Raw genomic sequence first — 23,593 nt, forward strand, 5'->3', positions numbered from 1 at the left:
TGTGTCCTGCCTTGCTCCCTCTCTTACTGAATTGCCCTGTGACAGGTATATAAACATAAAACAGGTGTGAAGGTGAAAGCAAAGTAAGAGTAATGAAGAAGGAATTATGTATGGAACAAATGCAGTCAGTTTCTAGAGAACCTCAGCAAAATCAGAGAAATCTGGGTGGATAGCATTTTGCACTACTTGCTCAAGGACGGCTAAACATAATTTTGACTGACAATTTAATTACTATGGGGCATCTCACTTGATTGAATGCACTAGCTAGCAGTCACTTTCACAGTTTGCTTGGTTGACCAAGGCTGACATAGTTTTAGCTGTGGCTTGGTTGTATTTAAAACAAAAATGGAAATGTAGATCAAATGTACATATGCTTTCTTATTTCTTTTCAGAATCCTAAGAATTCTTTCTTCTTTCTCTTTAACACTGGGAATGTCTAGAGCCCAAAGCCTAAAGAGAGACTTGTGGAGAGTGACTGAACACAGCCAATTGCTACATAGAATTACAAGGGCAAAGATAGGAGGGCTCAGGTTTTGGAGAAAGTGCATAGTGTAAGCAGTAATTATTTGGACCTGCTACCAGGGATTCAATGGGATCTCTCAATAAAGAATCCTAGTTTACAAGTCCCAATGGAAAGACTACAAGCAAGTCTATTAAGGTTTCCTGATTAATATACACTAAGAGCCAACTATACCACAAAGAGACTTGCAGCTAGCCAATAATTTTAGAGAATATGTACAAAGAGCTAGAAATGTTCAAATTTCTCAGTAGATCTTAGGTGCTGACATACATATAAAATTTTTCAGGAAGGCAGGAAAAAGAAAAACCTAGTCTTTCAATCAGGACTAGAAAGTTAAGTGACAAATTGTCATTATTTTATATCATGCACGCTGAGACAGACCATGAAAGTACTTTGATTGTGTTTTCCAAAGTTCTAGGAAGATTCTCCATATTTGTTTACTGATTTGTAGACTAAAGCTATCATGATAAGAATTGTGATATAAGCCAGGCTTTGGGAGCTCAAGCCTATAATCCTAGCTACTCAGGAGGCTGAGATCTGAGGATCACAGTTCAAAGCCAGCCTGGGCAGGAAAAATACATGAGACTCTTATCTCCCACAACCCACTCAGAAAACCGGAAGTGGCACTGAATCAAGTGGTAGAGCACTCACCTTGAGTTGAAGAGCTGAGGGACAGTGCCCGGGCCCAGAGTTCAAATTCAAGGCCCAGAGTTCAAGTCCCACGACTGACACACACAAAAAAAGAATTGAAATATGGAAATTTAGAGATCCTTGTCCCTTTAGCAATAGTAAATCAAAGCCCAGTTTAACCAACCAACAAAGAACAAAGAAAACTGGATAATTACGTTCTGTGCAGTAACCCAGCTTCTTCTATGCAAAAGATCCATAGGCCTGAACAATGATATTGAAAATTACCTTTTTCCTTACAAGCACATATGCTCTGTTTTTGCCTTGTTATATTTCTAATGTACTAAGCTTCTGAATAATTTAGGGTGTTAATGAGATAACTGAAACTGAAATTACTATAAGCCATACTTGATTTGATAGCCAATCAGTAAAGTGAATGCAGAAAAGAAATTAAGAAAACAAATGAAGGCAGATAGATAAAGAAATGAACATAATAAAATTAATTCCAATTCATTTACATGTATCACATCATTAGATTTTATAACAACACTACAAAAAATGAAAAGGATTAGCACTTCTAGTATATCACTAGAGGGAGTTAAATTAATTGTTAATTCTTTTACTCCTATGGATTCATGTAGATATATTCTGAAATTCCCAAATCATGTCTATTATGGATAACAGCATGTGTCATCTATTCTAAATCTTATTCTCTAAGGCTCCCAAATAAATGCAGAGTTCCTTTGAAAATACAAATAAAGTTACTTTCTTAGTTAAAATTCATGATATACATTCCCCCTTTTTGTGATACTACGATTTGAACTCAGAGCCCTGTGCCTACTAGGCTGGTACTTCAGCCATTGCTCCAGCCTTATTTTACTTTTTTTTTTTTTGAAAAGTCTTATAAACAGTTCTCCTAAGGCTGGCCTTAAATTGCAATCTTTTTGTTCATCCACCCAAGTAAGTAGGGTTACAGGCTTGAGCCTCCAGTGCCCACCTCATTATAACCCACTTAATTTCCACTGTCCAGGAAGATATTCTGCAGAGTAAGAGCACTATCTTTATTTGTTGAGTAAATGAAAAGATTACTAACTGATAATAATAAGAAATTGAGTAGGAATATAAATCTAGATTTCCTTAAGTATAATTAAAAGAAAACTCAGAAAATTTTGAACATAAACTGAACATCATACTACCTTAAAGATTTAATCAAGGAAATAAATATTCAGCAATCAAGATCTTCTGGTGATTAAAACCCAGTTTTCTTATAGAGATGCAGTGTTTCAATAATCAAAATCAAATATAAAATATAAACAAATGGAGATATAAAATGAAATTCTGATAAAGTAAAAGAACCTAGAGTTCACTGTCAATTTTTAAAAGGATAATTTCTTTATGCCTCTCAAGTAACTTCTACTTCTTAGATTGGTAGCCAGTCAGTGAGAATTATTTAACAACATTCCTGTTAGATAATGATATCTTTTGTGGTAGTTCCATCTTTACAGAACAGTTAAGCTAACTGATTAATTTCTTACAAAAGCAACAAGCTGAGAGAAAAATATCAGTTTGGGATTATACCTTTTAGAGAAACCACACAAGGTTTACAAAAAAACTACTACAAAGCAAGTTTACAAATTAAAGAGTATTGTCAAACTTAACATTCCCAAACTATAGATAAAAGTTCTAGTAGTCTGCAACAGACTTGCTGAGAGTTGCTAGATATATATTACCTACTACTACTGCTCTGATAATGGAATGAAAGCATTAATGCATATTTATCAGTCAATGAAATACATGTTTTCATTAGTTATTTGAATTCTAATGTTATCTACAATATTAGGAATTGTTATCATCCTATTTTATCAGTAGGGGTATAAAGGGCTAAATAATTTGCCAATGAAAAGTAAGTGATGAGCTGGGCGCCAGTGGCTCACACCTTTAATCCTAGCTACTCAGGAGACTGAGATCTGAGGATCAGGGCTCAAAGTCAGCCCAGGCAGGAAAGTCCTTGAGATTCTTTTTTTTTTTTTTTTTTTTGGGTCCGGTCGTGGGGCCTGAACTCTGGGCCTGGGCACTGTCCCTCAGCTCTTCAGCTCAAGGCTAGCGCTCTACCACTTGAGCCACAGCGCCACTTCTGGCTTTTTTCTTTTTGCTTATGTGGTGCTGAGGAATTGAACCCAGGGCCTCGAGCATGCAAGGCAAGTGCTCTACCACTGAGCCACCTTCCCAGCCCTCCTTGAGATTCTTATCTCCAATAAACCACTAGAAAACCAGAAGTGGCGCTATGGCTCAAGCCGTAGAGCACTCGAGCACTTGCCTTGAGCTGAAGAGCTGAGGGATAGCATCCAAGCCCAGAGTTCAAGCCCCATGATAAACATAAAAAAAAGAAAAAAAGAAAAAAAAGTAAGTGATGGCTGGAATCTATTCTGTGAAACTGAGTCTAAAAAAACAGTGTTCTCAATGACTATTCCAGGCAAATGTCACAAACTCAGGGTAGATTATATAAAATCCTCTGCACAAGTGGCAGCCCAGCCTCAGAGTCACATATTCAAGGTACATTCACATTTTATCTTGTCCAGAATTTGATTTATTTCAGGACCTATGCAGTTCTTCCAAGGACTTACAGGCAAAAAGAGAAAAAAATATCTCATACACACCACTGGGTGGAAAGATGAAAGTGTTAATTATCTTGTCACTTAAGGTTGCTTTTGTACGCCTCTGTATAGCTACTTGAATTTTATGTATCATTTCTTTAACTTTCTTTTATAGACCATTGAGCATTTAAAGAAAATAAAGAGGGGGGTGGTATAGAGAAAGACACAGAATAGAGTTCTTTCTTTTGAAGTGAAATGAATGTCCATAGAAAGTTTCTTGACAGACAAATTACTGCCAATCAGAAATGAAACATTAAATTCTAAATCAATGAACCTGAGGGCTTTACAATATATGGAAAAGATAATTTTTACTGCTGATATAATTGTTATTGGTGGTACTGTCAGGCACTTCAACTGTTAGACTGTTATCTTCAAGTTAAGTCTGAATGCTATTCAAAGACCAAGTGGCCTTTCAGATAATAATAAATAATATAAATAAATAAATAAATAAAATGTTTCTCTGAAACCCCCTCAAAATAGTTACATGTGTCCAGCATGTTTATGCTTCTATTTATTCATTAAATGATCTCTCTATCTCTTAGCCTTTACTAAAAGCTAGTTCTTCCCCATAAATGCCGTGGTTCTGTTCATTCTTTTTTTTGAGTTGGGGGAACATACCAGTCCTGGAGCTTGAGCTCAGGGCCCAGGCACTGTTCCTGAACCTTTTTCTCAAGGGTAGTATTCTACCACTAGAGCCACAGCTCTATTCCACTGGTTTTGTTTGTTTGTTTGTTTTGTGGTCCCTTGGAGATAGGAGTCTCAGGGACTTTCTTGCCCAGGTTGATCTCAAACCGTGATCCTCAGATTTTAGGCTCCTGTGTAGCTAGGATTATAGTACCACTGCATTTGGCAGGAGTTTATTCTTTTAAATAAAATACACTTCAGTATTAGGCCATAAGATGGACATTTTTCTCTCTTTTCACTGTTCTCAGATAATCATTCCTGTTCAAGGAGCATCATTTCATCCTACTTCATCTCAGCTTTATATATAAAAAAAAAATGAAGTCACCTAGTCACAGTCATTTTCAATCATTCATCAGATCTTACTGATTTACTACTGCTATTTAATAGATGTCTATCCCTGTAAATATCCTTGTTCCATTTCTTTATAACAGAACCAGGTTCTACTTTTTCTTCACCTCTAGAAAGGATACCTTTATACTCAATATACTCAGTGCTATTAAAAGTGACCAAGCCAATTACTGTTTTCTTTCTCCCAGTAAATGACTGGTTAAGACAGAAGAATGTGAAACTATAGTAATCAGATGCAAGGAATCTAGTAGACTGCTTGTAGAAGCTGTTCTGTTACTAAGGTGTTTTATCCTGCCTAAGGAAAACCTCTGACATTTTGCCTGTTTCTAAGTGGTGACATTACAGTGTGTTTATTTTTACACTTTTCTTTTTCCCTTATTATCTCTGTAATGAGAAATGGAAATCTAAAAAAAAGCCTTAAAAACAAGATACTTGATTTTGCTACTAGCTATCCTAGACTCTTCTCAATGGTAAAAATCTTGGAACTAAACCAGGCATTGAAAAGAATATTTTTAGACCTTGGACAGAGGCAATCCCACAACTATAGTCCTGAGAGACAGACAACAAATTCAGTAATACTTTGCAGGGATTTTTCTATTCTATAATATAAAGCATGAAAAGAGAGAAACCCCAGAATATGGCTGTCCTACTGATTTGAAAAGGTAAAGGCTACATAGAGTCCAGGAGACCAAGACAATTTGCAGGACAGTACTAAAGAAGAAGACAATTTGCAGGACAGTACTAAAGAAGAAGATACTGCAAAACTGAACACAAAGGAAAAGTACAGAAGGGTCCCATGGGACATTTGATGGCATAATAACATATATGCACTTGTTTGGGAAGAAATTTCCTAAGTCTAAGGCTATAATTACTGAAACAAATACTCTGAACCTCTTATAGGTCTGGGCACATGGTGTTCCCACTAGTGAGAGTTGAAAGAATATTCCAAAAGGCTTTCCTTTAACACTGAGGTTAAATGAGACCTAGATAAAAGGCTGCTATTATAAGCTTAACAAGACCTTCAAATGTATCAAACTAATTCCAAGTAAATTAAATGCATATAAAAGCAAAAATCTAAAAATATAAAAAGGACACAGTAAAATACAACACTGAATATCAACATTTTAAGTGTCAGGAATTGAAAGACAAAGTCAAGAAATGCAAATAAATAGGAAAATACCACCCATAACCAGAGAAAAAATAAATCATGGAACTAGACCTAAAAATGCATTGGTCCCAGCAATGGTAGAATAGAACTCTTAAAATAGCTACTATAGTAACATTCTGTATGTCAAAAGGTAGAGGAAATGAGCACCATGAGAAGGCAATTGAATGATACTAAAAAAATTAATTAAAATAAATTAGGAATAGATTAGATTTATGACTCTGTTCAGCTCTTCAGCTCACAGCTAGTACTCTACCACTTGAGCCACAGTGCCACTTCATGTTTTCTGGTGGTTTATTGGAGATAAGTCTCACAGACTTTCCTATCTGAGCTGGCTTTGAACTGAGATCCTGAGATCTTAGTCTCCTGAGTAGCTAGGATTACAGACCAGTGCCCATCTATGACTCGGTTTTTAAGTTAACAAGAACCCATTGACTTCATGGTACATACAGAGAGAAAGCATTAGAACCACGGACTTGGAAATACATGCAGAAGAGATTGGTTTTCTTTCTTTAAAGAAGAAAACCTATTCCTCTCTAAGTTTTTCTTCATGATATTTGAAGATATGTTTTCTACCACTCAAAACAAAGTACACTGAATAGACCAATAGTAACTAGAAGATGATGTGACCTGGTCTAAAAATATAACTGCAAAGGGACTTTCAGAAGAGAGAAAGAAGCTGGGTGCCGGTGGCTCATGCCTGTAATCCTAGCTGCTCAGGAGGCTGAGATCTGAGGATCGTGATTCAAAGCTAGCCCAGGCAGGTAAGTCTGTGAGACTCTTATCTCCAATTAGTCACAAGAAAACTGGAAGTAGTACCGTGGCTCAAGTGGCAGAGTGCTAGCCTTGAGCTGAAGAACTCAGGGACACTACCTGCGCCTAGATTTCAAGCCCCACGACTAGCAAAAAAAAAGGAGAGAGAGAAAGAAATTTTTACTTGAAGATATGGTAATGGTTAAAATACTGAATAAAATTTAATGAAAAGTATCCCAGCTCAATAAATTCTATATTTAACCTGAAAATAATACCACAAAAAGCACACTATAAAGAAATTGCTGCAAAACAGTGATGAACAATGCTACAGTAAAAAGTAAAGAAATCCATCAAGATGCATTGTGTTTATAAACTCATGTGTGAAATTGTATCTCCTTTGTATACCAACTAAAAGAAAATAAAACACAATTTTAAAAAAGAAATCTTCAAAGTATTCAAAAGAAAAAAAAACTGTTAGAATTCTTTGTCCAAAGAAAGTACCTTTCCAATAGAAAGAAAAAATAAAAATACAGTAAGAAAAATAATTTTTGAAATTTAACAAGAAAATTGCATTATGATATACATTGAAGGAGGTTCCTACAAAACAAAGATGATATCAGATGCAAATCTACATCTACACGAATGTCTGAAGAATGGGGATATAGTAAATAATAATTATAAAATAGGCTTTTAGTCACTTCTGGACATATTTATGAGATAGGTGTCTAGTGTAATATGTCTGATAACAGCCCAAAGAATAAGGGAGAGGGAAAGAAAGCTATACTTCTATAAGTATACTTCTGTAAGATTATTACATTACTGCAAAATAGTATAATATTATTTAAGATATTCCTTGTTAAATAAGATGTGCAGTACAGATCTAATAGTAAACAAATTTCAGTGTTAGAGTTACATAAATCATATAAAATGAAAAAAATATGATTAATTTAAAGGAAAACAATGAAAGAAGAACCATGGGACAAGCTAGAAAACAAGTGGTAGATTGAAACTCCCATACAAAGGGTCAAATAAACCTAGCTGAAACCAGATTGTCATATTGAATTGAAAAGAAATGCTGGAGAATTATGTGCTGTGTAAATAGTTGCTGTTTTTGAGACAGCCTTACTATGTAGTCCAAGATGGCCTCAAACTTGTAATACTCTTGAATCTCTCAAGATCTTAAATTATACCCATAATTATGCTTTTAAAATTTTTGTTAGGAAAGAAAATAATATTCTTATGTAAAAACAAAACATAAGAAATTTAGGCAGGACTATATTGAAATAACAGAAAGTAAGTTACTTTTTAAAAAGAAAGACTATTTAGGGATAAAGAGGACTATTATATAATAATAATGTTGTCAAGGTATCATGAAGATTGAAAGTCCTATGTGTACCTGTATATATTTACAGGACCTAAAAATAAATGAACCTAATAGAAATGAATCTAAGCAATTGAAATCTATGAACATAAACAAGGATTTCAAGTATTCTCAACAAGTGGTAGAATATGCAGAGGGAACCAGTAACAATATAGAAAGCCTGAACAGGGTTATTAGTTGACTAGCACATGACCACATAGTGACAACAAAAGATGTATTTTTCCCAAATGCAAATGAAGCATTTATTAAACTGCTTTTTAAAAAAGTCCCAAGAATTATAGGAAGGAATAGGAGAAACTCTAGGGCTCCTTGGCACCGGCTGAAATTTTCTAAATAAAGACCCAGAAACACAACAAATCAAACAAAGGTTGGTCAAATGGGATTGCATGAAACTGCAGAGCTTCTGCATAGCAAAGGACATAGCTACCAAGATCAACAGAAAGCCCACGAATGGGGAGAAGATCTTCACTAGCCATACAACAGACAAGGGTCTCATATCTAAATTATACTTAAAACAAAAAAATTAAATCCCCTAATAACAAATCCTCAAAGAAACAATGGTCCGATTAATAAGTGGGCTAAAGACTTAAAGAGAGACTTCTTTGAAATGAAGTAAGAATGGCCAATAGACAGATGAATAAATACTCAACTTCTCTAGCCATAAAAGAAATGCAAATCAAAACAACATTGAGATTCCACCTCACCCCACTTAGAAATCAAGAAATCTAATAACAACAGATCCTGGAGGGGATGTGGACAGAAGGGAACCCTACTGCATTGTTGGTAGGAGTGTAAACTTGTTCAACCACTTTGGAAAGCAGTATGGAGGTTCCTCAAAAGACTCCACATAGAGCTCCCCTATGATCCAGTAATCCCACTTTTGGGCATTTACCCAAATGATCACAAACAAGCCCATACTAAAGCTACCAGCACAACTATGTTGATTACAGCATTATTTACCATACCTAAGATATGGAACCAGCCAAGATGCCCCTCAGTAGATGAATAAACCAAGAAATTGTGCTCGATATCTATATCTATATATATATCTATATATACTATATATATATGCAATATATATATAAATATATCCACATCCACACACACAGACACACACACAGACACACACACACACACACACACACACACACACAATGGAATTCTATGCCTCCATCAGAAAGAATGACATCACCCAATTTGTTAGGAAATGGAAAGACTTGGAAAACTTTATATTAAGTGAAGTAAACCAGGCCCAAAGAAACATAGGTCCCATGGTTTCCCTTATTTCCAAAAACTAGTATATGTCTAGGACAGGCAGAAAAGGTCAAAAGCTATGAACATATGACCATATAAGATGATGCTAAAGGCTGGGCGCCGGTGGCTCATGCCTGTAATCCTAGCTACTCAGGAGACTGAGATCTGAGGATCGCGGTTCAAAGCCCAGGCAGGAAAGTCTGTGAGACTCTTACCTCCAATAAACCACTAGAAAACTGGAAGTAGTGCTATGGCTTAAGTGGTAGAGTGCTTGCCTTGAGCTGAAGAGCTGTGGGACAGCGCCCCAGCCCAGAGTTCAAGCCCCACGACCCCCCCCCAAAAAGATGATGCTAAGTGAAATGAACCCCAAGACAGGGACACAAGAGGTTTTTATCTTCGTTGCTGTTCTTTTTAATGTACTTATAATGTACTATGTGATTTTTTTTGTTTGTTTCTCTTGCATGTTCTTCCCCCATGGTATCAGCCCTGTTTTCACTGTATTTGATTCCGGTACCTTGCATCTTGTATATACATTTTTCTAATTTGGAGAGGGAAAGGGAAATAACAAAATGCTGAAATAAGGATACAGGCTGACCTATTGTAACAATGAGACTTACAAGATACTATTCTGAAAACGAACTTTACAACTTCAGGGAAGGAGGAGTTGGGGAGGGAAGGGATTATAGGGGAAACACAAAGGAGGGGGTAAGAATGGTCCGTAGGAAATACACTCATTACCTTACTCATGCAACTGTAACCCCTCTGTATAGTATCTTTACAATAAAAAATATACATTAAAATTTAAAAGTCCCAAGAAATTTATGGGTCATGTAAATAAGTAAGGGGGACACAGAAATGACTGAACAAAGGTTAATCAAATGCAACAGTGGTACTCACTAGACAGTATGTTGAAAATGAACTATACAATTTGTAAGCAGGAACAAGAGGGAAAAACTGGGAGAGAGCAGAGGAAGGAGTGGCATTGTCCAAAAAGAAATGTACTCTTTATCTGACTTATGTAACTGTAACCCCTCCATTTATCACCTTTATAATAACAACAAAAATAAATAAAAAAATTTATGGGCCATAAAAACAAGTCTAGGTCATAAAACAAATTTATCATAATTAAAATTATATAAAATATGTTCTCTAACCACAAAAAAAGTAAGTCAGAAATGTAGAATAAGACAATATCTATAAAAAAGTTCTAAGTGTTTGGGAAGTAAACATCCTAAATAGCAAAAAAGATCAAAGAAGAAAATGTAAGACCAATTTCAAAATACTAAATAAAAATTAAAAATAACATATCAAAACTGTGTGGATTATAGTGGTGATATTAAAGAATGTTTGTCAATAGTAGGGTTTGAAGTCAGGACTTAAAGCTTGCCAAGGAGGTGCTTTACTACTTTAGCTATGCCCCCAACTCTTTTTGCCTTTAGTTATTTGTCAGATAGTGTCTAGTGTTTATGACTGAGGTTTAAGACTGCAATCTTCCTAACTATGCTTTTCATGTAGCTAGCATTACAGATGTGCCCCACCACACCTGGTATATGCATTGAGAAACGTTCTCATTTATATTGTTTGTGCCATAGTAGATTTTTATTTATGTAATAGAAGGAAGAGGTAAAGCTACTCAGTTTTTAGTGTTTTGAATGTAGCTATTTTTGAATATAATAAATATAAGAATAAAAATCAATACTCTAAATATAACAGAGAAAAAACAAAGGAGCCCAGTTCCAAAATGATGTCACAGTACAACTAACAGCAACTGATTACCTTTTGAGGAAATCAAACCTTACATTTTAAGCCATTTTGTATAAAGTTATGTTCTCCATAACAGAAAAATATTTTTGAAGACTAATAAATGCGGACACTATTTTGTACTTTAGAGTAAGAATTTGCAGATAAGATATAGCTAGTTTTAAAATACAAGAAAGTAGTTGGGGACTGCATTTTTTGATTTCTCTAAACCAAACAAGTATTTAATGGTGTCTATTAAATGAATACCTGCCTTATACCCCTCTAGAAATTGTCACCTTTCCTATGGTCAGGGATCTTCTTAGTTCTAAATATGGTCTAGGCCATTTGGGGCACACAAATTAGCTCACTAATAGGCCCTATAAATTATCTCTCATCCAGAAATTTCTTGCCATCATTAGAAGCAAGGACACCATAGACCTAAATGTCTTTTTCACACTGGAAAGAATCCAAGTAAGAAAAGTAAAGAGATAGTTCAGTGTCTTACGTTCACATTCACTGACATCCAGGTTGAACTGCTGTAATGCTCCCAAGGTGAGTTGCCTTACTTCAGCTTCCAGCAAAAGTTGCATCAAGGATGTGGCTAAATGTTTGCAAGCTGACATACATGCAGTCTGTGCCACTTTTCCCTAAAATACAAGAATGTAAGCCATCAGGTCACTGGATTAAAATAAAATGCAAACAAATTTTAAAGCATTTTTTGTGCCAGTACTAGAATATAATACTGGTACCACTGGGATATATCATTATGTATCCAAACAATACTGGAATGAAAACATCTAAGATTAATCTTATTAACTACCTATTCCATCACCTTTGGTGACAGGAGATATGTAGTCAAGACACACTTTTAAAACATTTGACAAGAGACAAATGATAATTTAAAATCTTAAGTAAAATGCAAAAAAAAAAATATATTCCAGAGAATAAACTTCAAAAAGTCTCTTCCAGGGGGCTGGGAAGTTGGCTCAGTGGTAGAGCGCTTGCCTTGCATGCCTGAGGCCCTGGGTTCGATTCCTCAGCACCACATAAGCAAAAAGAAAAAAGCCGGAAGTGGCGCTGTGGCTCAAGTGGTAGAGCACTGGCCTTGAGCTGAAGAGCTGAGGGACAGTGCTCAGGCCCAGAGTTCAGGCCCCACAACCGGACCAAAACAAAAAAAAAAAAAGTCTCTTCCAGGAAGAATTCTTAAAATATAAACATAAATAACAGTATCTTGGGCCGGGAAGATGGCTCAGTGGTAGAGCGCTTGCCTTGCATGCCTGAGGCCCTGGGTTTGATTCCTCAGCACCACATAAGCAAAATGAAAAAAAGCCAGAAGTGGTGCTGTGGCTCAAGTGGTAGAGCGCTAGCCTTGAGCTGAAGAGCTGAGGGTCAGTGCCCAGGCCCAGAGTTCAGGCCCCACAACCGGACCCCCCAAAAAAAATTTTTTTTAAATAAATAAATAACAGTATCTTATCTACAAATCAGCATTTACTATTTTATGCTTTATCACATGTAAAAATAATTAAAAGCAAAATAGTACAAAGTAATTAAAAGAATTAACTGTATTAGAAAATATTCAAGCTAGGGGCCAGTGGCATGTCTGTAATCCTAGCTACTCAGAGGGCTGAGATCTGAAGACTGAGGTTCAAAGCCAGCCCAGGCAGGAAAGTCCATGAGACTCTTATCTCTAATTAACCACCAGAAAAATTGAAGTGGCGCTATGGCTCAAGTGGTAGAGTACTCGCCTTGAGCTAAAGAGCTCAGGGACAGAACCCAGGCCCAGAGTTCAAGTCCCATGATCAGCAAAAAAAAAAAAAAAAAAAAAAAAAGATGAGGAAAGAAAGAAAATATTCAAAACTATTACTGCAAAATCTTTTATTTATTTGTTTGTTTATTGTGTCAGTACTGGGTGCTGTCCCTTAGCTTTATTTCTCAAGGCTGGCACACTACTTAAACCACCGTTTTACTTCCAACTCTTTGCTGGTTTATTGGAGATAACAGTCTCATACATTTCTCTGCCCAGGCAGGCTCCAAGCCATGATCCTGAGATCTCAATCTCTTAAGTAACAAATATTACAGGTGTAAACCACTGGTTCCCAGCTAAATTCTTCATTTTTAAAATATGAACTTTAAAATTAAATGTCTTCATTGAAGAATTCAAAGTACTTTACAGTTAGTTTATGTATTAAATCTTAGTCCTAGACCCATGTTACACATTATAGAAAAATAAGGCACTTTTTCCATATATATACATATATATGGAAATATACATGTAGAAATAATATATACATGGAAATACATATATATTTAATTTATCAATTACTCTGAAAAAAAAAGTACATATATGTTTTAAAGTCTTGGTTCCCAAATTAGTCAGTGAATTCTGTTTGGAAATTATGAAATGTTTCAACAAACAGAAACATATACACATAACCAAGATGTATTCCCTAAACATTATATGCAGTTAAGCTCCTTGATGACTTCATTAGTCATTTTTCTACCTCTTCTCAGAAGTGATCATTTTGCCATTACATAATCTTTTTGTATAATAAAAGTACGGCTGAGGGTGATAGAGTGCTTGCCTAGCATGTGAAAGGCCCAAGATTCAATTCATTAACACCAGAAAAACAAGTACTATTATGACAAGTGTGCTCTCAGAGCAATATACTGTATTATTTCATATGCTTTTAAATTTTCTATATTACCTCCTTTTATAACTTGCTTTTATATATATATTTTTTATTGTAAAAATACTGTACAGTGAGTAGGGTAATGAGTACGTTTCTTACAACTTGCATGCTGCCTCTACATGCATTTGCAATATTTATATACTACAAGACACATAATATACATCAACTATGTAAACTGGAAATCAACTACCAAGCAACTGAATGATTCATACTATTTCTCAGTCTAGATGCATTTTTCTAAGTTTTGGGAGTAACTGGTGAAAGCTTATTACATTCATTTAAAGTCAGGCATTATTTTCATAGGGAGAGAAGTGAAAATTCTTGTTTTACTTTTCACCATGTAGGTCATTTCCATCAAAAATATATACATATTCATGTTCCCTAATTCTGTTTTCCTTTACTTCCTAGGCATTCCTCATTTAGTATGCTACTTATATCACGTAACACATTGCACTAGAAGATACACTACACTGTCATTCATGCATGTGCATTACCTGAATTTACTTACTTAGACACTAATGAAAATGGAAATATACCAAAATTTGGAGGGCTCAAAAAAAAAAGCTTTTCTAAGAGGCAAACTTATAGCAAAGGAAATTACAAAGCAACAACTTAACAAAATATATTAAGGAATGAGAACACAGTAAGTTCAAAATGAATAGAAGGAAGGAAACAAAGATGAGAACAGAAATAGAGAATAGAAAAATATTTTCAATAATTATAACTGAGATTTGTATTTTTTGAAAAAGCAAAATTAATGAACCTTTACCTAGACTAAAATAGATAAATAACTAAATAAAATCAGAAATTAAAATGGAAACATTATAACTAATGGAAATACAAAGGCTCATAAGAGACTGCTCTGAACAATTAATCACCAACATATTTGATAACCTAAAAGAAATGGATAAATTCCTACACATACCATCCACCAAGATTAAATTATAAATAAAGAAAAAATATGGATTGACTAATAATGCGTCAACAGATTGAATCAATAATTTTAAAAGCATCTGCTAAAGAAAAGCCAAGGACCTAATTAATGGCTTTACTGGTGATTCCTATCCTACATTCAAAGAGTGAATACTAATCCTGAAACTTTTCCAAAAAACTGAAGATAGATTAATACTTCCAAAATCATTTTCTGAACTCAGAATTACTATGGAATCAAAGTCAAACAAGGAAGGACACTTACAATGTAAAAAATTAGAAAGCAGGGCATATCTCTAATAAATATAAATGCAAAAGTATTTAGCAAAATACCAACAAGTAAAATTCATGTCTCTCATCTGAACTGTGATATTTTGTAAATGACCATAAAAGCATAGGTAACAAAAGCAAAGTCAGACAAATAAAATTTATTTCAAATGAAGGGGCTCCTCTACAGAGAAGAAAATGTCAACAAAATGAGTAGAATAATGTACTTTCTTTTAATTTCTACATCTGATAAACCAATTAAAAAGTGAGCAAAGGACCTAAAAAGATATTTCAAAAAAGACAGGTTATTTGGAAAAAAATGCTCAAAACCACTAATCATCAGGGAAACGCAAATTAAAACCACAATTAGATACCACCACATACTTATAATGACTATTAGAATAGCTATTGTCACAAAGATGAAAGATACCAAATACTGGCAAGAATGTGGAATACTTGTACACTGTGGGTGCAAAATGAAAATTAGTATAGCTACTATGGAAAATACACTGAAGTATATGGAAACTGAAGATAGATCTACCATACATTCAGTAATCTGAGTGCTGACTATATCCAGAGAAAGTATAAAAATCAGTATGTCATTGAAGTATCTACACACTCATGTTTATCCAAGTTTTATTCAGAATAGCCAAAGTGTCAAATCAACTTACATGGTCATCAGTGGATAAATCTATAAAGAAAATGTGATATGTATGTACCAGAATATAATTCAGCCTTATACTATATACTTGAAGTGTGCTGAAACTTTAAGTGTTCTCACCAATAAAATGCTTAAGATGTAAGGTAATGGAAGTAATAGATCAATTTAGCCATGTATACATGTTAAGATATCATTTTGCACACAACTAAAAAAAAGAGGAATGAACAAACTAGTACTACAAGGAATAGTATGGAGAGTTCTTTTCAGTTGGGGTTGGTACTGAGGCTTGAACTCAGATACTGGGTTCTATTTCTTAGTATTTTTACTGAAGGCTGGAACTCTTCCACTTGAGCCATACCTCCACTTAATTGATTAACTGAAAATCTCATAATTGATTAATTAATTGAAAGAATCTCAGGAACTTTTCTACCCTGACTGGTATTGAATTGAAAACCTCGTATCTCAACCTCCTGAGAAGCTAGGATTACAGGGATGAGTCGCTGGTACCAGGAAATGATTCTTACAACTATTTTGAGTCAAGAAGCCAGATACAAAATCAAATGTGTTGCATAACTCCATTTGTACCACACTTTACAAAGGCAAAGAACTATGTTCAAGACACATTATGCCCCTGCTTAAAAAAGTCTCTTCCATTCCATGAAAAAGAAAGGCTACTCAAAGAGGCCATGGTACTTCTGTCTAATACTCTCTGCATTCTGCTTACTTGAATGGTACATTTTTGAAACTACAACCAGCTTTACATTTTGGATTTGCTTACTTTTCGTGCAAATGTGATATTTCATTAAAAAGTTTCCATAGGCCAGTAGTATGGCATAAGTGACAGTACACTTGCCTCCTACGCACAAGGAGGTGTTGAGTTCAAACACCAGCACTGAAAAACAGCCTATGGTTTGTGAGCAAAGAAATTGGCTTTTTTTCTCTTTTAGTAGCCTAAATGAATGATATAGTTCAAGCCTGAGCAAAAGAAACCAAAAGCTGTTATCTTTTATTTTAGGGATACGATTTTCTTCTGAATAAAGATAACATCCAGTGTTTCTCAGCCAAAGACATAAGTAAACTAGATTAAAATGAATGTGTAGAGATCTTCAATAATTCTTTTAAAGGCATATAAAAGACTAAGCTCATTATTTTCTATTACTCCATACTTCTATTACACAGTATTAAGTACTATGTCACAGTACTAAGCGCAAGTGAGTAGCAGCATCACTACTCAGCAATGACACTGCTTTCATCAGCACCACTACCAACCACCCCATAGAAGCTACTTCTATTTACTAACCTGGGCCATGGATCACATGTTTAGAGAATGTTATCTCATCTAATCCCAACAAGAACCCTGTGAAATATTTAATCTTTAACTTATAGATAAAGGCAGAGAAAGGTATTTTTTAATGGGCTTTAAATAGTAAAGTTGGGATTTGAATCCAATCCTGTCAGACTGAAAAGATTCCTGATTTTTTTTATCCTTCCTTGGACAGAAAAGGGCCCTGTGACAGATAACTGCTATTGTTTTTGATTGCTCTGGGACTTGAGTTAAGAAATATATAGGACAAGTGGATAACAATCAGTCAAATCTTAAGAAGTACACACATATTTTTTTTGTTTGGTCATGGGGCTTGAACTCTGGGCCTAGGTGCTGTCCCTGAGCTCGGCTTAAGGCCAGTGCTCTATCACCTGAGCCACAGAGCCACTTCTGGTTTTCTGGTGGTTAACGAGATAAGAGTCTCATGGGCTTTTCTGCCCAGGCTAGCTTTGAACCGCAATCCTCAGATCTCAGCCTCCTAAGTAGCTAGGATTATAGGCATGAGCCACTGGCGCTCAGCTCACACATATTTTAAATGGACAAAGAGGCATCATTAGTATAGGCTCATATCAAACAGCAAAAACACTACTAGTAAAAATGTAAAAGATCATTTGCCATGTGTCAATAAGAGTGTCAAAGCAAAAGGAAATATATATATATATATATATATATATATATATACACATACATACATATAGGCAAATAAATTATAGATATATGAATGAATTAATGAATTAATGAAAACAAACATGTGCTTTACATGTGATAGCCTGAACACTGACTTTAATTGCTGCCTCAGTTTTATCAACTGCAAAATATGACTGTTTTAGTAGTTAAAGATAAATGCTATGTAGTACAGTACTTGGCTTAGCATAAGTTCTCTGAAATGTACATTTATAATTTCTGTTCCTATGATCCTAAATATAGGAAAACTGTTGGAAAATATATTGGGTATATGGGTTTAAGATGTATTTTATGAGTACAATGTATTTTACTATTTATGTCTTTTATAGTCATTTGATTTTTTCATTTTAATCAAATAATTCTGTCTGGGTAAGAAAGGAGAAGTGCACTTCCTATCTGAAGCAAATGAGCCAGTAAGTACTAATTAAACAGAATAAACTCGTAGTCCAATGTGATCTTAGAAGAAAAGGTTATGAGGCCAAAACCATTACACAAGGCTTCACAAAAGCAGTGAGTCTTGCTGGGTGATCCTCCTTACATCCTAACCATGACAGCAACGTGGAAATTTCTTCAACTGGCTTACAATTCAAATAGGCATAATATAAAATGCTCTACAAATAGTAACCTTTACTGCTGTATAAGCAAACCTCTACAAAAGAAGTCTTCTCAAGGAAAAATTAAAACTTCCTTTCTCCTTCCTCAACTCCTGTTTAGGTTACAGGTCAATTTCATCAAGTCATCCCATTAACAGAGAAATGTCTTTGAAGGTATTCAGTCTTTGCCATGCCTGACATTTCACCAGACTGCAACCAAGATGCCAACAAATCAGATTCAAATATTAATGAGCAAAAGGTCATGATGAGGTAATCTCCAAGGGTCTATTAGTTCCTGTTTTCTGACCCTATCCAATTCCCCCTGCCCTTTCTTACTACATACATTTGCAATCACTGGCTAAATTTCAAGACACACCTTCTAAACTGTAATTTTACTTGAAGTGCATTTTAAGTGGAGGACACCAAGATGCCAAATCCCCAATCCAAAGTGTGATCTGTAGAGATCTTAAGTTAAAATTAAAAGGGGAAAAGGAAATAAAAAATGGATACAATTTTGGTATTTAACTACTAGATCAGAAAAAGGAAAAAAAGGGAGAGGAAACCCCTCTCTTTCAAACTTTCCAATAAGCAATTTAATAATGTGACAAAGCAGAACATATTAAAATATTAACCAAAGCTTCCAGGAAAACCTGTATAATCTCAATTGTTTATTCAAGACCTTTACAAACCTCATAAAAAATTAAGTGGGCTTGGAAAAAAACACACCACAGCCATAGGAGAAAGTTTACAAAACACAATGGTACAGACGCCTGACTGTCTGCCAGCCAGTCCCTCTTAACTTCCATGTACAACTTATTACTCAGCTCCTAACTGGTCAATATCCTAAATAAGAGCATGTCTCCTCCCAAACACCTCATTAGCTTGGGTTTCTTTTTTGCTTTTTGGAGCTAATGTATCCTGTAGGTGCTTTGGTTCATTATTCTCTGCCAATAACAAATGCTTCATTTCACAATATTTAAAACCTTAGGTTTCTCTAAGGAAAATTATTTAAGATCTTATTTATAAGAATTTAAATAGATCTCTAATTAATCTCACTGTGGGAGAACAGTTCATGAACTATCATGTCCACTTTATAGAAAATGGTGGTAAAAATAAGACAGAACTGACCAGAGAAAAAAGAAAAAAAGGCAAAGACTTTGTTTCACCAAATGGTGACCCTTTCACTTACATGACTTTGAAGACTTCATCTAATCTGATCTTGGTTAATATGAGCATCCTCAAAAATAAAAGGTAGACATAAACACCAGTCTTAGGAGACTATTTGCAATACATAATTAATGTTATATAAAGTCCTGTAGGTACTTCATGAATAGTAGCTACTTTATTATAAAATGCTCCTTTCTTTTGCACAATAGAAATTGTGCATACCATACCTTTAGGAAAATTTAAAATGAAGTTTTATGAGTTTCCCAGGCAGAATCAAATATTCCACATCTCTTGAAAAATTGTTATAGGAAAATTCAACATAACGTTAACATGAGCCAGATTCATTGATATTCAACTTTCTTATAATTACTAATCCATTGACTTAATTTTGTTGTAGGAAACAAAACTAGAAATGTGAAGTTTTCACAGTTTAGGAAGAGAAATACTCTTTTTTCTTTAAATTTACTTTGTTGATATTATAAAGGTGGTGTATTCTTAAATCATTTATGTCAGTATATTTTCCTCCATTCCTTTCTTCATCCCTTCTGAATGTCCTTAAAAGGATCTGTAAAAGAGGAAACTTCATCACAGTGTATTTAGGCAAAAGCGCCAAAATATGTTAACAATTAGAGAAGAGGAAACCTGAAAGACTGCCTTGTTAATTAAGGAACTGGCTATCAAAGAACTCATTACAAGGTAATGAAACCAAATGGCTATTAAAATAAATACCCACAGGAAAAAAATTTGTCTGGCTAACAGTCACCTAATATAGCTTCTTCCCAATAATGACAATAATAAAGACCAAGAAAAGGAGGAAAAGCCATTCAATGCTAAAAACAAGGATTAACAAAACCAGAAATGAAGTGTTCCTAAGTAGAAAGCAGGAGCCAATTTGAGGAAAAGCTACCTGGAATTGAGAATATGAGACAGCAAACATGTTTCCAAAGCCCTCTAAGGACTGTCCACTATTTGTAAAGACCCTGGGCAAAGTATCATAGAGAATAGGTTGTGTAATTTACTGCTCCTAGTCATTAAGTTAGAATACAGTTATTCTTATTTGAATGTCTAATCTGTTCCCTGCCATCAACTTCTCTTACTTAAATATGCAGACCCAAAAGGTGAGCATCATTTGAGATTCACTGAAGAGCCCAGTGCTCTAAGAACAGAAATGTAAGGTTCTTTATACCAGGAAGTGCTAGAAAAGTTTTATTTGCATCATACTCAATAGTTTTAAAACATTTTCAGAGTCCAAGTCACTGGTGAGGAAGAAGAGATCTCAACTGAGAGAAGAATGTCTGTTCAGAATATATTAGATGCTTACTCATCATCCATGCTCTCTTTTCCTCAACAAAAATAATCCATAGCAATATGAAGTTACAAAAATTCTCATTCTCAGGCAGTCATCAGCTACCAAAGGCAACATCTGAAGAAATCTTTTCACTTCTGCCTCTCCCTATTTCCTTTTTCCTTCTGCTTTGAATATAGACATGAGGTCAGGAAATCTGGTAGGTTGTGTGTGTGTGTATGTGTGTGTGTGAGTGTGTGTGCATGTGTGTGTGTGTGTTTGTGTGTGTGTGTGTGTGTGTGTGTGTGTGTGTGTGTGTTGGTCGTGGGGCCTGAACTCTGGGCCTGACACTGTCTCTCAGCTCTTCAGCTCAAGGCTAGTGCTCTACCACTTGAGCCACAACACCACTTCCAGCTTTTTCTGCTTATGTGGTGCCAAGGAATCAAACCCAGGGCCTCATGCATGCAAAGCAAGCACTCTGCCACCGAGCCATCTTCCCAGCCCCGGGCAGGTTTTTTAAAACTTTGAGAGAGGTTTAAAGAATAACAAGCCTCCAATCACTAACAGGCTTTGTTCTCTGAATTGATACTATTTCAAGAGTTTGAAATCAACCCAGGAGTGTTCTAGGTAGGTACTTCAGCTAAGCCTGCAGCCCTTTGAAGTTCTTAATGTATGAGAACATACAGTCTTCTGTGTTCACACCATTTGGAGTTGGTTCTCTGTTACTAGTGATAATGGGTATCTACATGAAATCAGGAATCAAATCTTTTAAGCACAAAAAGAATAGTAATGTCAAGAGTTGGCTGCTTAACTTGTATGCTGACAAGTACGTAGTCAGTAAAGATACTGTCTGAAAGGTTCAGTAAAGAGATGTGATGATTAATCAAGACTGACAATTGGATGGAAAAGCAGCTGTATTAATAAAGCATAACTCTGGTGTGTCTTTTAGGGTGTTTCAGAATAGATTAAGGATTAAATAAGGAGTATAGTCTGGGGCAAGGCCAAGTAATTCCACACCATTTCCAAACTACCTTTATCGTAAATGAATACTCATTTGGCTGCTAAACCTTTACTTTCTGAAGTTTTGACAAGCAACCAAACTCATAAAGTTAAAGATGAAGAAAAGCATATAACAAATATCAAAGAAATTTCCTTGAAATTTAGAGGATCATTTGGGAATAGCTTGAAAGATATATTCGAAATAAATTGCAAAGCCTACAAGAAATTGACAAATATTAGATATATACAAAATGCCAAGAGAACATTAACAACTTAAACATATAATGAACAATGAGACTGAAAAAATAATTAAGAAGTCATTCAAAACAGAAATGCCCATTACTAGACAGGTTCTGAATTCTACCAGATCTTTACAGAAGAACTAACATCAAAGATCCTTAAATTATTCTATAAAATAGAACTGTAAAGAATGCTACCAAATGTATTTATTCTGTGAAGCCTGATACTTAAAACTGGATAAAGTCAAACACACATACACACACACATACATACATACACATACCACACATGCACACACATGCACATACACACACAAAAATTTACAAATTTTCTTGAAGAATATCGACAAATGCTTGATAAAATACTTGAAAACAGAATATTATAATGAAACAGGAACCATCATATTTTTAAGCCAACATATTTTTAAAAGATCATATACAATAAAGAAGCTAGTTTCATTCCAGGGGTGCAAGGAAAGATGGTGTGAATCCATAAATGTAATATATCACATAAATAGAAAAAAGGATGAAAAATCACATCATCATCTCAATACATGATGAAAAAGCCACTGAAAATTCAACCCCCTTCATGATAGAAGCCGGAAGGAAACTATGACTAGAGGGAATATATTGAGCACAACAAAAGTATTACAGGACAAATCTATAGCTAACATCATATTGAATGGAGAGAAAATTGACAGTATTTCCACTGATGTAAAAATTGAGACAGGATTAAAAACCACTCCACTCTTATTCAATAAGGAAATGAAAATCACAACACTGAGATTCCATCTCACCTCAGTAGAATGGCTATCATCAAGAAAACAACAAATGCTGGTAAAAATGTAGTAGAAAAAGAACTCTTACAAGTTGGTGAGAATGAAAATTAGTAGTTTCACTAAGAATATCAGTATAAAAGTTTTTCAAAACACTAAAAACAGAACTACTGTATGTTCCTGTTATAGTATTCCCAAGAAAATATTTGAAGAAATATGATATGCAATATATAATACAGATAAGTATACACCCATAATATTATACCTGTATTATAATACCCAAGCTATGGAAAATGTTTTGGTATCTGTTTCTGTTATGGTATTCCCAAGCAGATATTTGAAGAAATGTAAGTCAATATACAATAAAGATAAATGCACATCCATAATAACTATACTTGTATTTACAATACCCATGTTTTGGAAAATGTTTTGGTATCTTTCAACCAGGGAGTACATTTTTCAAAATATGGTATAGCACAATGGAGTATTAGACATAAACATTAATGAAGTGCCATTTACAGAAAGATGGATGGAAATGGAGATCATCATTTTAAGCAGAATATAACTGAAAGACAGATGGGTGTTTTCTCTAATATGTGGAATGTAGACTTTACAACATGACATAAACAAAAATGGAGACTATTTTGGGTGGAGAGATACAGTAGGAGTGGTAAGGTGAAAGCAGAGTATCATGGGGTGAATATGATTGAAGTACACTCTGTGTATTAAAATACAAATCTAAAAGCTATTCAAAACTGTAAGAAACAGGATAGGAAAGAAGAATGAAAACAACTAATAGAGGGGATAAATATAAGCAAAGTAAAGTATATTCATATATGGACATATCATAGT

The 23,593-nt window shown here is 34.8% G+C and overlaps 1 protein-coding gene across 3 annotated transcripts in view; it reads right to left on the bottom strand.

Moving 5' to 3' along the window:
- Positions 1–23,593, bottom strand: part of Exoc6b (exocyst complex component 6B) — a 522,886-nt gene that overhangs the window by 174,167 nt on the left and 325,126 nt on the right. For all 3 annotated transcript variants that reach the window (XR_011365308.1, XM_069988972.1, XM_069988970.1), the window contains one exon: positions 11,632–11,773. Coding sequence is in view for 2 of the 3 variants with exons in the window: in XM_069988972.1 (XP_069845073.1) it covers positions 11,632–11,773 (142 nt within the window). In the remaining variant the exon portion in view is untranslated. The remainder of the gene's footprint in view (positions 1–11,631; positions 11,774–23,593) is intronic.

Source organism: Dipodomys merriami, unplaced genomic scaffold (assembly GCF_024711535.1).
Source record: "Dipodomys merriami isolate MVZ:Mamm:240054 unplaced genomic scaffold, mDipMer1.0.p SCAF_37, whole genome shotgun sequence".
In the NCBI taxonomy this organism is placed as follows: Eukaryota; Metazoa; Chordata; class Mammalia; order Rodentia; family Heteromyidae; genus Dipodomys; species Dipodomys merriami.